The 16,540-nt window shown below is 31.3% G+C and overlaps 1 protein-coding gene across 1 annotated transcript; it reads left to right on the top strand.

The window, feature by feature from the left end:
* Positions 1-10,936: 10,936 nt before the first annotated feature.
* Positions 10,937-15,132, top strand: LOC120153241 (nuclear transcription factor Y subunit A-10-like). Its single transcript, XM_039165236.1, has 6 exons — positions 10,937-11,076; positions 11,386-11,685; positions 13,799-13,902; positions 13,992-14,060; positions 14,188-14,331; positions 14,413-15,132. Exons 2-6 carry the CDS (start codon positions 11,433-11,435, stop codon positions 14,824-14,826), a joined length of 984 nt encoding a protein of 327 aa, XP_039021167.1. The 5' UTR covers positions 10,937-11,076; positions 11,386-11,432; the 3' UTR covers positions 14,827-15,132.
* Positions 15,133-16,540: the final 1,408 nt, after the last annotated feature.

Below are 16,540 nucleotides of genomic sequence, written 5' to 3'. Positions count from 1 at the left end.
ACATTTTTGTTTCTTTCTTGTGTCTTCTGCAGGAGCGTGGAGCGTGGAGCTAGGGTCTGGTGGTGTGTTGGGATAGCTTTGCTGGTGTTGGGGCAGGAAATGATGGCCACTGATATGGGGATAAGGGGTGGTTGCTAGGGTTAGGTTAGACCCAGGTTGGGCTAGGTTTTGGGCCTCGGGTCGGGTTCAATTCGGATATTGTTTGGGGTTGTTCGGGTCTAGACTTGAGCCCCGGTTAATTGAAAAATGATTATTACAGTTGCCTCTCTTTGCTCATTACTATAAAATAGGAATGAAGCAAAGATAAAAGGCACCATTTTTCATCTTGGTCTCTTCTTGTCATGTTGTGAACTCTTAACTAGGAATGTAAATTCTTCTCTTTCTATGAAATCATCGAGTCCTTATTACAAATGATGTCATTTTGCTTCGTTCTCTTGGCTGAGTCTCCATCTTCAGTTCTTCAAGTTATGGGCTCTTCTCATCATGATCTTTTTACTATAAATGTTCATCCCTCGAGTGAGGAGTTTCTAATTTGAAATTCCATGAATCGAGCTTTTCATTATGAATTCCTTACTGGAAATGTTGGTCCCTCAAGTGAGGCGTCGTTGATTCAAAATGTTGTGAATCAAGCAAAGGAAATGTGAACCCCTCTGGTGGGGCGTTGTTGATTCGAAGTGTTTCAAATCGAGAAAAGAAATGTTGGTCCTTCAAGTGAGGCATCGCTGATTCGAAGTGTTGTGAATCGAACAAAAGAAATGTTAACCCCTCTGGTAGGGCATTGTTCGTTTTAAGAAAAAATAATCTCAAGTGAGATAAATCTTTTGTTTCGAGTGAAACTATCTCAAGCGAGATAAAATCTTCTGTTTCGAGGAAAACTATCTTAAGTGAGACAAAATCTTCTGTTTCGAGGGAAACGATCTCAAACGAGACAAAATCTTCTGTTTCGAGTGAAACTATCTCAAACGAGACAAAATCTTCTGTTTCGAAGGAAACTATCTCAAGCGAGACAAGATCTTATGTTTCGAGGCAAACTATCTCATGCGAGATAAAATCTTATGTTTCAAGGGAAACTATATCAAGCAAGATAAAATCTTCTATTTCGAGGGAAACTATCTCCAACGAGATAAAATCTTTTGTTTCGAGGGAAACTATCTCAAGCGAGACAAAATCTTATGTTTCGAGGGAAACTATCTCAAGCGAGACAAAATCTTCTGTTTTGAGGGAAATTATCTCAAGCGAGATAAAATCTTCTGTTTTGAGGGAAACAATCTCAAGCTAGATAAAATCTGGTTTTAAGAAAAACAATCTTGAGTTAAATGAATATTCTTGTTTCGGGTAAAAACTATCTCAAGCGAGATGAATCTTGTTTTAAGAAAAACAATCTATAGTGAAATGAAATGTCTTGTTTTGAATAAAAATTGTCTCAAGCATGACAAAGTATGTTTTAAGAAAAACAATCTTGAGTGAAATGAAATGTATTCTTTAGAGTAAACATTGTCTCAAGCGAAACAAACCGTGTTTTAAGAAAAACAATCTTGAGTTAAATGAAATATCTTCTTTCGAGTAAAATTGTCTCAAGTGAGACAAATCTTGTTTTAAGAAAAAAACAATCTCAAGTGAGATAAATCCTCTGTATTAAATGAGATTGTCTCAAGAGAGACAAAATTTGTTTGGAAATGTTGAATCTGAAGATGATTGCTCCCTCTTGCTGAAGACGTCTTGTTGTCTTTTAATCTCATTTTTTCCTGAAAGATCTGTACAATGTAGTTGAGTGCAACTATTCTGATGATGAATCTCTGATGCAAAAATGCAAATTCATGTAAGTGTAATGCATGTTTTTCTTTACTAATAGCAGTGAAAAGGTGCTCAAGCAATCTTGATTCTCTTCTTGATTTGTTCATCTTCATTCTCCTTTCACACCAAGGTGTACCATCGCATCTTTTGCAAAAATATGCTTTCCTGGCTACCTAATATTCAAATTCTTTGCCCCAACTTTTGATTCTGAGCTTCTAGGTCTGAGTTATCTCTGTCAATTTCCAGGCTAGAAGTCTCCAGAGAGATTGTCCTGTTTGAAAATGTTTTTCCTTCTCTTTTATATTAGAAATGTAAAAATGTTGAATAATATTCAAAAGTGTTGTAATTTTCTTCCGACTCACAATTAAAACAAATTGTAAAACAAGAGTTCACTAAATAGCAAATAAGTCAAATTTTCTTTTAATCCTTCAAAAATTATGTACATTTGAAAAGTGTAAAGATTAATGATGATAAAATACTTAGGCTGACTTGGGAAGATAATGTGTTTCAAGTTAATTTGGGGAGGTAATGTGTTTCAGTTTGGCTTCTTGCGTCCTCGATTCTGATGTTCATTGATCTAAGGAAGCAACCGTCGTGCTTCTCTTCTAGTAGTGTTTACTAGTTCTCAGCCCTGGTGAAAGCCTTTGGACTGTGCACTACTTTATCAAAATACGTATAAGATCGTCGTTCTGTGTAGTGGTTGACAATCTTCATATTCGAGCTGCATTTTCAGGTTTTCAACTCAAATTCTCCTTTGGTTTCAAGACGTTATCTAAAATTTTACGTCTTGAACCCTCCTTTTATTATTTTTCTCTATCATGCATTAAAAGTATTAGAAAACTAATTTTACAAATAAAATTAACCCTGAGGGCGGAATAAAATCTGAAGATAGTCTCTCAATTTAAAAATCCATGTATGATTAAAATGGACTTTTCAGGCACGTAACATAGGCTAGGGCTTATGGTTATGAAAGAAAATGATAAATAGGCCCAAATAAGTGTTTAATGGCTTATTAAACCAAGGATCAATTCTTCTGCTGTTTTCAATCTTGTCTAGCTCGATTTGAATCTTCTCGTGTGTCTTTTATTCTCTTTTTATTTTTCCTTGGTGTTTCATGATCTTCAGGTGAATTGATTTGAGTCACTCGTCTTGAAGTGTTTGATCGGTTTTCTTTCTTCTTCCTTTCTTCTTTTCTTTTTTCTTTTATTTTTCTTCTTTTTCTTTCTTTTTGTTTTTTATTCTTTTTCTTCTTTCATTCTTTTCTCTTTTCTTTTTTTCTCTTTTTTTTTTGCTTTTTTTCTTATGCTATATCTCTTCTTTTTCTTTCTATGTTGTCAACTCGAGTTGATCATTGAGTGCTTGTATTTGGTCCATCTTGTGGTATCTCGTTATTTCTCACTTTATTTCATCATGACTTGCTTCTGTAACGAAATCTAGATTGATAATCTTCACTCACGCAAGCAGATGTCCTTCACCTTTGCCCCCCAGTGTGGAGGGTGATCCTTGGTTATGGTTGAATCAGAAGAAATAATATTATAGGCTCAAAAGAGGACAGTAAGGGATATATGTATATACATATACTTGAAAGGATAAATGAAACAAAGCTTTCATCATCTCATACATGGAAGTCTTTGTAAAAGAGGTATCCCCAGGGGGACGAGTATTCAAGATTAACCTTATTTACATGAAAACAATGTAATTAATGCATGATATAATTATTTCAATGATTCCCTTTATTTTTTTCTTCTTCCATTTGTTCATAGTATGCCTCAATTATTTGAATTCTCCTGCAAAAACTTGATCTGCAACATTCCATCTTATCTTTCTTGTAGGAAAGGTTCTCATCATGTCCCCAGGATTTATTGAGGTTGGAAAATGAATGTTGGTTCTGTGTATAAGAAGGGAAATGTGTGTACTTTAAAGTTGTTATTCTGAAAAGGGTAATGTCACGGAAAGATTATTTCTGTCTAATCTTTCTGGAAAGGTAAAAAATACAGGTTTTGGTGCATCGGGGAGGATAAGGGCATGACTTTATTGTGTCGAAGTGAGGTGATGTCAAAATTCGGTCTTTTGGGAGTAAATGTGTGTTATTTTGGGCAAGAAACTCAGCAATGGTTATTTCAACTTTGGATGGGGTATGAAAGGTCTAATCTTGCCACTTGTCAAAGATCCATAATTAATGAAGTAGGAAAAAAACCTTTAATTCATTTGATATTCAAATAATTACAAGATTAAAACTTGATTTATTGCTCATAACCCTAGGAAAACGACATAAGTTCAATCAACAAAATATTTATTTGAGAAAACAAAGAAAAAACAAAAACACGTTCAAAGTCAGTGCCATAAGGTTTCACATTGGATGAAAGAATTTTTTTTATTCGTACCAAGATGTCTCAGTATTAAAGGTTTATGCTCTTGGGTCAAACAAAATTTGGGCCTTGCTTCTCAGTGCCATACGGATCTCGATAATGTGCCTCGAAATTCATACGGTGCTAACATCACGTTCATAGCTCTCAAACCTTTTTGGTACGAATGGGGTGACTTTCTCTTACCTCAAAACTTTTATCATGAAATTCCTCGCAAGTTACTCCCAGTATCAATGATTAATACATGTTGAGATTCAACGTATACCATGTAATGTACAATGTATATATGATAATGCAAGGATGAAAAGATGCACATGCAAATGCAAAGATGCAAAAAATGGGAGTGCAAAATGCGAGATGCAAATGCAACAAGGAATTATCCCAAAAGTAACTGTTCCTTAAACAATTCTTGAAAAACCGACAATGTCTTGGTACACTGAGGAAGTGAAAATCTGGTCCATCTGTGAGTCACCTAGCTCCTACGAGCATCTAGGTACTGCATCATCTTTAAAGCTTCTACTTCGTCTCCAACTTTCATAAATCTTTCGAGTTGGTTCGTGATCTGCAACTGTTGGCTTCAGCTTCGAACCTTCTTGATTCCAACTTGTTACCTCAACATGTATACGTTTGGCTTCTAAGTAGGTAGACTCTCCCTTGACGCTACTCGATATACGTAGAGCATCTTCGAATTTCTACCGATCCTAGCGAAAGGCATTGTTGTGGCATTGTTTTTTCAAGAACCTTCTTAACGATCAGTTATTTAAGGGATCAATACCTTTGAATGATATGTCATGTTCATGCAAAAATACAATAAGAGCAAACAAAAGGAAATCAATGTTAGTAGAAACAAGACAAAAAGAATCAAGTTAGTTGAAATGATTAGTCCAAGAAAATGTAATCTTAGTAAAAATAATTAAATATGACTCAAAGTTGAGACTGAAAAAAATAAAGCATACAAAGAAAATTGACAGTCCTAACTGCATGTGTTCTAGTTCTCCTAGGCTATCCACATGGCTCTAACGGGTAGGTCTACTAAATTCTCTACATGTGGTTGGGTTCTAGCAAAGGGTTCCCAAGGAATTTTTACAACCTGCTAAGGTTGCCTCCGATTCTGGCCCATTACAGACTTTCGAATCAAATTCTACTTAGGAGATCACACTGCTAAAAGCGTATCTCAGATCTGATATTCGGATAGGCAACTTAGGATGCTTTCCAGAGATATTTTTTCAGACCCACACAAGAAAGCCCAATGCTCCTCGTGAGGTGTGACGTTTCTCCCTACTTAGGTAAACCGGGTTTAAGCTCGGGTTTAGAGCTATCATATGCAACAATCTTAAATATTCACAGAAGTGTAAGCATTAATCATATAGAAAATCTTTTTTCTTTTGAAATAACATAATGAACCGTAAATTAAATAAGATCGAACTCGTAATTTCCAAAATAGTAAATATGGGGTAACCAACTCGTAGCTCGACTCTCAATTTTTTTAAAAACACAAAGGTCCCCAGCGAAGTCGCCAAGCTGTCGACACAGTTTTTCGCCCGGATGGGGAAAGACCAATACCGACTCGGGGGTTTTCTCTTCGAAAATAATTTTCGAAATGTGAGGAGTCGCCACCAATCATTTAAGGTGCAATTGGGACACCATAAAAACCGAGTGATTTTTTAATAAAACATTTTTTATCAAAATACCAAGTTTTGGGGGTCTACGAAAATCAAGAAATCGATTTCGGGAGCCAATTACACGTGGGGAATGATTAGCACCCCCACAAGCGCCCAAAAATTGGTACCTAGTTGGTTACCCTATATTTAAAATAAAAAAAATTTTGAGTTCGATCTTTATTTAATTTAAAAATCATTACGGATGCAAAAAGTTTAAAAGGATATTCGTTTATTAAGGCCGATAGCATTCGCCCCTAGCATAAACGCTGGAGCCCAATTATTGTGCCTAATAACATGATATTGTCTTAATTTTAAAAATCATGATGTGGTTTTGAAAAGGATGTCGACTTATTTCATGAATCACCAGTAGTCACCCCCTGAGCATGATTGTAGGAGATATACTATTAATTTCTTAACAAGTGGAAATTGCCTTATGGTTAAAAATAAAATGTGATCAAACAAATTTTATTTACCCTAATTAAAGTAAAAATAAATTAAGGTTTTTTCTAGCTTAAAGTGTCAAATTATGAAAGTTAAAGGACCTAGAGGCTCAAATCTAGAAGTATAGGTTCTAATATTAATCCTATTTGATTTTTAAAATGATTATTAAATCAAATAACAGAGGTGGTCCCTTGAGCATTTACGCGAGGGCCGACTCAGATTATTCCATAAATTAGAGGGACTATAATAAAACCTATCTAAAAGTGGAAGCACTAAAAAGGTCAAAGAACTAAAATACGGGCTCTAAAAGAATTAAAAGTCTAAGGACCTAAATAGGTAATTTCTAAAGTTGAGGACTAAATGTAAACTAAAACCTAATTATTATCTAAATTAATAAAACTAAAGTATTTTAGAAAATATTAATTATTAATTAATTTTAGAATGGAGCATTCTACTCGAGTAATCGGACATCTTATGCGAAAACTCGACTCGAAGTGCTCCCTAATTAAATTAGAGTGTCGTCCTAATTTCTAAGTTTTGATTCGAATCTAATTTAAAACTAAATCTAATAAATTAAACTATGAAAAATGAAACATTTAATAAACTTAATTAAAGAAAGAAATAAAACAATAAATAAAATAAAAATAGAAAAATAGCAACATAAAATAAAAATAAAATAAACCTAAATATAAGGACCTAATTGTATAAATATAAAATAACAATGACTAAAATGCAAGAAAATAAAAGTTAGTAGCTAAATCAGAAATAAACATAGGCTAAATTAAAATAAATTAAAATTTAAAGGCTAATTCAAAATAAAATAAAATAAAAATAAACAGATTAGGGACTAAAATACAAAAATATGCAAAAATTAAAGGGGCCTAATGATAATTTTGCCATTTATTTAAGCCTAAAAAATCTGTTAAAATAAATAGGCAGAATTACAAAATCAGTCTTTCTAGTTCATCGAATTATTTATGTTTTAACTATCAAATATGAATACAAAATACTAACAAGGGACCATAATTAGGGCTAACTTCAAGAATCTGTCTTTCTAGTTCATTCATAGAAGAGCTTTTTTTTTTTTTACTCGTAGAATTATTTATGTTTTAAGTATCAAATATGGCATTACAAGTATTGCATTATTTTCGTCAAAGCACGGAAATGATTAGAAACATGGTTTGTTAAGATCTGTATATCACTTGTAATAAAAAATGTTTATATAAAATATGAAGGTCCTCCTTCCTAAATAACCTCTTTTTTTTAACTATTTGGGAATGGTCAACGTTTAATATATTATTTTTTTCTTAGAATTAAAAAATTAAAGGTAAATTAAGTAGGAATCTTAATCTCATTATAGAAGCGTCTATTCTAAGTGAAGTTAAGAAGCTAGAAAGCCATAGTCTAACTATATTGGTATATATTGTAGCTATATTTTGTGGCAGAATAAGAAAGCATAAAGGCTTGAATTTCTTTAAAGAATCCATTTCAAATAAAATATAAATATATAATATTTTGATTCATTTCACTAAATATTTCTTGGACAGACTGTTTCAGTAGAAGATAATATCACATTACATCTAAGTTTTATATTAATGAAACTATAAAAAAATCATATTACAATAATAGTTAATGAAGGGAAAGTAAGAAATTTAGGAAAATGAAAAGTTAATGCTAATCAGTGGACAAAGAATGAAATAATTTGTAGTGCACACTTTTCAATACTTTAATGTCCGAAAAGTAATTCTATGCCTAACCAGAAAATAAAATGGATGGTATGGCATATCCACCACTACTTGGCCTTTAATATTCAATTATTTAAGAGTTATTGTTTCTTCTATTATCAAAAAGATGGTTATCACTAAAAACAAATACCTTTCAACTTTACAACTTTACCTAAATAAGTTCATATTGCTATTGTTCTTAAAGAATTTTTAGAATTTATTTAAATTTTAATGTAAGGTTAAGACATTCCATGAAAGACCAAAGTTAAGGGTTTATTTGAAAACAAATTAAAGTCCTATTTAAGGATTAAAATTAAATTTATATAACATTTTCAAAAGTAACATTTTTGATTAAGTAATTAACTTTATCATTGTACAAATACTTTATTAACATAATTGTTTTAATAAATTTAAAAATAGATAAGACATATAATGTAATTAAAAATTTTTATTTAACCAAAATAATTAAATAAATAATAATAACATGTGCTCCATATCTTATTTTGGTAAACAATTAGTAAGGACTAAGTCAGATATAGTCCTGGACAAAGACTGGTCAATTATAAAAATTTAAATGGAATAACAAAAAGTTTAAATACATATTTTTGATACCTAAATTAGTCATCTTATCTCAAGTTGATACCTAAAGAATCTTTTCTTTTGTGTTGGTATCTGAATTAGACAAATTCTCTCAAATTGGTACCTATTTTTTTTTACTCTCAAGCTAGTACTACAACTTCAATTCCATCCACTATTTTAGTACTTTTAATATTTTTTTCAAATTTATTTTTAAAAATAAGCACATGATGAATGATTATTAACTGGTGATATAATCTTTTGTTATCACGTCATTAAAAGTTGACACCATTAATAAAAATATTAAAATATGTGAACAAAAATTCTTTAGATATCAACTTGAAAAAAGATGTCCAATTTCAAGTACTAACTTATGAATAAATTAAAAAAAAGCTTAAGAATAGAATTTTGTTATTAGTAATTTATTAATACTTAATTTAAATATCAAATATATATATTTAAAGAGGGATGAGTCTACAACATTCATTGAAATGCACCACTAATGATATGCATTTGAAATGCACCACTAACATAAAATAGGGTAAAATTCATTAATAGTCACAATTTTTTTTTTAAATTGATTTTATTTATCATTGAAATTTTAAAAGTTACAAAATATACATTAAACTTTGAAATTTAACAATCGTTAAATATTATTAAGGGATGAATAACATACTCAAGTAATGAAAAATATCTTATTTATCCCCTAGATTATAACTAAAATTTCACTTTAACATTCTTCAACATTTTTAAGTAGTAATTCTTAAAATTTAGAAAATTTAAAAAATTTAAATATATGAAAAAAAAATTAAAATTAAAAAATATTTTTAAAAAAATAGTAATCAAACAATGAAATTAATTTTTATTAAGAAAAAATTATTTATAACTAATTATTCATTTAATTATTTTTGCATTTTTAAAATAAAAAATTTATAATTTTCGACATATGAAAATTTATATTATCAAATAATAAAATTATTTTTATTAATGATGTGATTTAACCATTTAACTTTTATTTAACAAATTTAAATGTAATTTAAAAATAATACATCCATAGTTTTATAATATCATATCAAATCATTTTTAATTTATATGGTAAATGTTTAATATTTATAATATAAAATTAAAATATGATATTTATTGTATCTATATCTATTTTATTTTTAATTCAACTAACCTAGTAAGAATTATTTTAATTAAAATTAAGAGTAAAATTAAATTTTAGTTATAATTGAAGGGTCAAATAAGATATTTCTTAATGGTTTTGTGTCCATTTTGTAACAAAATTAAAATTTAATATTCATTATGTAACTTTTAAAAGTTAAACGTTCAAAAGGATAATTTTGATATAATTTAATGACCATTTGAAAATTTTACCCTATAAAATTAGTGTTGAATTGCAATGAATGATTTGCATTCTAGAATTTTTCATTTAAAGAGAATCATATCATTAGAGGTGATCAAAACTCGACTCAACTAAAAAACCGATTTTTTTGACTTAATTCTACTCGAATTGACTTCCAGTTACAATTTCATAAACTAAACTCGACTCGAAAAAATTTCAAATTCAAATCGAGTTGAAAAATGCAACTTGAATAATTCTAAATTTTTAGTGATTAGTTGATTTATTTTCAAGTTTTAGTCGAGTCCTTAGACTTTGCATAATATATGTATATCACATATGAAAAAAAATATGAAGAAACATATTTGTATTGTATATATGGTTATAAAAAAATCACTTAAATTAAAACCAAATAATATTATAATATTATAATTACTCACAATTAAATTAAAACAAAAATTCAAAAGATCGACTCGATTAGACTCAAATTTTATAAACTTAACTTGACTCAAAAAAAAATTCAAATTAACTCTAATTGTAAAATAAGATTCGTCAACTCGAATTACTTGAAATTATTTTACTTGGCTCGACTCGACTTAATCGAATACTACATTACATCGCCCCTGAACCAAAAAATGTGAATAATAATCGTACCACGCCTCTTGATTGCAGCAAGATATGTTAAACTGAATCTAGTACAGCTAAGATATAAGGAACCGAAAGATTAGGTCTTGTGCGTACAAAGGCCTTCGGATAAACTTGAACCCAAACATTAATAGATTGTTTAAATATACAAATATTTGTAGTTATCAGAAAAAACAAACCCAAAGCAATACAAGTTACGGCAAATTATATTTAGAGTACAGATTTTTTATCTAAAAAGAAAGGTGGAACAGGTTTGGTTTGATTATTTTAATGCTAGTTGCTACTGTATTGAGTTGTACAAAAAAGTTGCATGATAACCGAAGCTGATTGGAAAGCAGCCTGTAGTTCCATTACACTTGTACGCTTATCGGCCCCCTCAACCCCACTCTCTTTGTCCCTGATTCACAGTTCTTCTCTAATTTCTTTGCCTTGAAATTGTGCCGACATGGCTCCTAACAGAAGGGGCTCTCTCTACAACTAAGAAAAATCCGCGCCACCGGCTTCTCCTCTTTCATTTTACCACTCTTGTGAGTTCTTTGATCTCTTTATTCTTTGTTTTTTTCATCATTTTTCTGTTTAGTTTCATGTTATCATCATCTGGATCTCTTCTTCTTCTTCTTTGGTTCAGTATTTGATGATCTCTTTCTGTTTTTTTTTTACCCTTTTTTCTCTATCTGAGATTTTAGTTTCTTTCCTTTCTTTTACCTTTAGCTACGGGGGTTTTGCCCTTTTTTCTATTTACTAATTCTGGGTTTGTTTTTTTTCTTGTAGTCACATGAAAATCCAAGTTAAAGAAGTCTTGCGATTCATGTTCAATTTCATGTTTTATATTGCAGGAACTACTTGATAATTGGAGTATAGTTACTCAGTTTGAGAAATTAGGATGGCCATGCAAACTCTGTATGTTAAAGAACATGATGGAAATGTGCGTGATCCCATGGGACAGTTGGCACAAGTACCATCACAGACTTGGTGGACTGCCCTTAAATCTCAGGCGTCCATTTATGGAGAATCTTGTGGCCAATTGAAGCCCGTGTTGATGGAACGTCCTTCTAATGGAGACCAACTCCCTTGGTCTAAACAAGCTGAACAAGGAGTGAACAAAGGGCGTCCTGCTCAGTTCACCTTATTCCCTGGTAAATCTCATCTCAATTTTTGGGTTTATCTCTTAAAATCATGTGGTTTTTATGGATGCAAGATTTTATGTGGGGTGAATTTTTAAAATTTTAGAAATAGACGAATTTACAAAAATATAATATCTGAAAATATATTTTCAATAAAAAAATACATACAACAAATCTAAAATATATTGTATGCCTGGGCTTATATAAAACTTGCATTCTCTGTAGGAATGTATTTATTTCTACATTTTCCCCTTTTTGAACTTTGATTTAAACATGGGGAGAAGAACGTACCAGTAGAGTTCATAGATTTGAAGATTGTCAAGGAAGTTTACATTATTGACTTAAACTATATCCATATTTTATCACAATTTGTTTAGAGATAAAAATTGTGACTGCATTTTATTCAGAAAAAGAAATTGTGACTGCCAAATTATTGAATCTTAATTCAGTTAACATCGTTATTGTTTTAATATATAAAAGGACGTTAATTCGAGTGCTCGAATTTATGTATAGAAGAGTTTAGGATAATTTAGCATTATATATAAAAATATGGCAGGCAAAGTGGCTTAAAAACTCCTTTTATTTTCTTTCCATCTTACTCACTAGGCACAACAAAAGGAAACAAATACATGTTTTCATCTTTTAATTTTTCTCCTCTTTCCTCCCATCTATTCAAGTTGGGTGAGTATTCAATTGAGTCGAGTAAAAGAATTTTAAATTAGTCGAGTTGATGCGTTCTATTTTATAACTCATAATTTATTCAAAAAATTTTCAAGTCGAGTCGAGTTGGTTGAGTTTTTGTTTAAATTTTTTTTTGTAGATATTTATAATATTATGGTATTTTTTTTATTATAATTCAAACGGTTTTTTTATAACCATATATGATATACATAAATATATTTTTCATATTTTCTCATATGCTATATACATATATCATGTAGAGTCGAGAGACTCGACTCAAACTTGAAAATCAATCCACTAATTACTAAAAAATTTGAGTTATTCGAGTTCTATTTTATAACTTGAATTTGAAATCTTTTCAAGTTGAGTCTAATCAAATTTATGAAATTACGAGTCGAAAAATTTAATTTTTTTCAAGTTGAGTTGAATTTTGCTCACCCCTATATTCAGGTTAGGGGTGTAAACAAGTCGAGTTGAGCTCGAGTATTTCTGAGCTCGACTCTACTTGAAAACTCTTAAATGGAGCTTGACTCGGCTCGAATACTCACGAGCTTAAAATGTTCAAGCTCGACTCGAACTCGAAATCCTGAATTAAAACTCATGAGTAGCTCGAAAATGCTCGAAATGAAGAAGAAAAAAATCTTAAACTTAACTCGATTGAAGCCTGAAACTCGAACCTGAACCTTAAATACATGAAAACCTCATTGTATTTTTTTTAAAAAAATCAACACATAAATGTTAATATTATTAATAATTTATTTTTAAAAAAAATAAAATCTTAATATATTATATTTTAGAGGTGCTCTCAAGTTTTTTGAGTCGAGTCCATTCGATCCGAGTATTTATCGAGCCTTGACCGAGTCGATCTCGAGTAGCTCACAATATATCTCGTCTCATTTACAGCCCTAATTCAGGTAAATCTGTCTTTTAAAAAGTGAATGTACTTGGAAATATATAGAATTCTTTTACTTTTGAAGTATGAATGCCTCTTTTCCAATATTAGATAAAGTAGTTAGAAGTTGAGTTGATGTCTATAGGATATTGGAAACTTAAGGACAAGGCAAGTTGAAGCATCTTTGAAATGTTTTTTAACACTATTTTGTTATTTCTAGCGTGCTAGCCCGGTTTAACGTCAACTTTGATCATTTACGTAATTTATTAAGAATCTACATGTGATGCGTTGTTGGAATACATTTTTATAAACTTATTGTCATAAACTAAAAGATATATAACCCATCAAGCAGTCCCAATGATATAAGGGAGTGTTATTCTGTCCAGAGATTCTGGATTCGAACAACTATATCTGCAATGTGTGTTCGTTGTTAATGTCTAAAAAAATTTAAACAAATAGTATCGTATAATCATCTAATACTATTAAAAATATATATAAAAAAATTATTTATTTTTAAAAGCTTTTAATAAGATGGCATGATTTCCCATTCAGGCGATGGCAAAGGTTCAGAGGATGGACAGAAACCTCTGGCCGTCCTGCAATCAGCTACATCAGAACAGCATACTCGCTTTGAGCTAGGATTTGGTCAGCCAATGGTAATAACAGTATTTGTTTGAACTTCCGTACGTAAACTGAATCTTTTATCTTTTCTAACATGTTTCATCCTTGCTTAATCCAACCATAGGTCTGTGCAAAATACCCTTACATGGATCAATGCTATGGAATTTTCTCAACCTATGGACCTCCGGTTCCGGTTTGTCTTCCATTATTTTGATTTCGATTCAAGTCTGTTTTACATACTAATTATGAAGCTATAGTATCTTTCTTCAGTGCTTGGGATGGATAGCTTATCCTGATTTTATGTGTTCCATGTGAAATAGGGGCGTGTTATGCTGCCACTGAATTTGGCATCAGAGAATGGACCGATTTATGTAAATGCCAAGCAGTACAATGGAATCATGAGGCGTCGGCAATCCCGTGCAAAGGCTGCTGCTCTTGAGAATAAACTCACTAAAGCTCGCAAGGTATTATCTCTCTTCTTTTGGTTTGGAAAGTTTTTGCCAAAGTTTCTTGGAAATATTCAGGCTTCTGCTTTTGTTCCACAGCCATATATGCACTATTCTCGCCACCTGCACGCGATGCGTCGACTGAGGGGATGCGGTGGCCGTTTCTTGAACACGAAAACTTCAAACGGAACAGAGACGAAGATAGCCGGCGAAGGACAAGTTTTTCACCCTACAGGCTCACAAAACTCCAAAGTCCTGCAATCTGATAGTGGAACCATGAACTCGTCCAAGGAAGCAATCGGAGGAGGCTCGACACTTTCGGGTTCAGAAGTGACCAGCATGTACTCGAGGGAAGATTTTGGTCACAATGCCCCGATCAATCATCTTGGACTGTCGTTCCACTCTTTCCCTGTGATGATGGACACCGGGCGTGGCTCGGTTATGGCCGACGGGTGGGTTGCACCAACAGATCACTGTTTGCTGCTACCTCAAAGTTCGATACCGAGGGATTAGCTTTCTCTCTGGCAGCAACCGAATTGAACCGGCGTTGCATTAGCTGTTGGGGGTTTGTGCAACGTGTTTTGGGTTGCTAGGCAAATCATTCTTGGCTTATCTTTTACTTACAGCTCTTCTTTACCACGTCCTGGGAGCAGTACTGATATCATGGGAGTGGTGTGGAAGCTGCTAACGGCTTTATTGTATGTAAATGTTGGATCTGACTATAAACATAGGTGGTTTAAACTGATCCAATGTAAACTTTGAAACTTGGCTTATGTGTTGTGTAATCATGAATATTTAAGGCTTGTGCATGTTTGCTTTACCTGTGAAATACTAATGTATTGCAAAACCGTTGGTTGCTTGGTCTTTATTTTGTGGGACCACAGATACCAGGGATATGTATTTGGTTGTCAGTTGCCGGGTTTTAAAGCTCATGGCACTAACAGTACATCATATAGCGTTGTTTTTATAATTTTCTAGTATAAAATGTCATCGAAATTATCATATCATATACTTATCAATCAAAACATTCAAAATGTATATATTTTACGTATAAAACATCACATTTATGACCCCCAAAAATATTACAGAGAGAGAATACGTTAATCAAACACAAAATTCAAAAAAAAAAGTAATAACACGAAATTAAAATTTATAAAATGTAATGAAAGAAGCTTGGAACAAGCTCCATGATTTACCATCTTAAAACCTCCTTAGTAGCTTTACACCACCTACGTGAAAGTGATGAGTTTTCTTTTCTAGACTTTTGAGATGCTGGTAACAAGTTTTACTCTCCAATTCTGAATCTTGTCTAAAGCTTAGAAAGATTGCTCCTTTTTTACAATAAAGTTCTAGGTTTTGGAAAAGAGAGAGAAATAGATGATGAAAAAGATCAAAGGAGAGATGGGGGATAACATCACTATTCAGCCCTCTTCCACAGTCAAAGAAGAATATTTGACTGAGATTCAACCATCTTTATCATAAATACATAGATAAATCACACCTCTAATTCTTTTATTATCAATTCAAAATTTCTCTTTTTATAATTATTTGGGTCTAATTCTTATCCGATTAGACTTCAATTATTTTCAATATATCTAACCATACTTATTAATTGATCTATCCATGTCTCGAGTCAACGTTTGAATATTGACATGAAAATTCGAATCGTTACAATAAAATAAATATTATAAAAAGATGAAAAATTAAGAATTTAGGAAGATGAAAGGCGAAAAACATTCACGTTAATATTATTCATAACATTTACGTAATATTTTAAAATTATTACAGTATGATCATTTCTTTCTTTCTTTTAGTAATCTACGCTGATTATAAGTCGTAATATCTATTTTAAAGATTTACAATCATTTGAAAATGAACGCTCAAATATCTTGTAGTCTCTGATGCTCAAACCTAGTACCTCTAGAAATAACAATCATTACTTTAATCACTAAGGTAATTTGATTCGTGTTATTATAGTACAATTCTAAATTTATTTAGATAGAGTATTTTAATAGTAATTATTTTATATAATTAAGATTTAATTAATTACTTAAATCCTGAGCGTAGCTGGGAAAGAAAATCTAATATGTAATATTTTATAATTTTGTATGAAGAATGATTTTTGTTATACTTGTATTTATATTATTTTATTATCCTCTCTCAAAGTTACCAATTACTAACAGACTAAAGAGACCCAAATTAAGAAAAACACATGTGTATCTGTTTT

This window comes from Hibiscus syriacus, unplaced genomic scaffold, assembly GCF_006381635.1.
Source record: "Hibiscus syriacus cultivar Baekdansim isolate YM2019G1 unplaced genomic scaffold, ASM638163v2 tig00002840_pilon, whole genome shotgun sequence".
Classification (NCBI taxonomy): Eukaryota; Viridiplantae; Streptophyta; class Magnoliopsida; order Malvales; family Malvaceae; genus Hibiscus; species Hibiscus syriacus.
The sequence above is the reverse complement of the archived record's forward strand: the minus strand, read 5'-3'. Positions and strand labels throughout refer to the sequence as shown.

Bases quoted from the DNA above. Each gene is read 5' to 3' on its own strand.
- LOC120153241 (XM_039165236.1), top strand. From the start codon at position 11,433: ATGGCCATGCAAACTCTGTATGTTAAAGAACATGATGGAAATGTGCGT. The intron at 13,903-13,991 runs GTAATAACAGTA...ATCCAACCATAG, and splicing joins TAGGATTTGGTCAGCCAATG to GTCTGTGCAAAATACCCTTA. The intron at 14,061-14,187 runs GTTTGTCTTCCA...CATGTGAAATAG, and splicing joins CCTATGGACCTCCGGTTCCG to GGGCGTGTTATGCTGCCACT.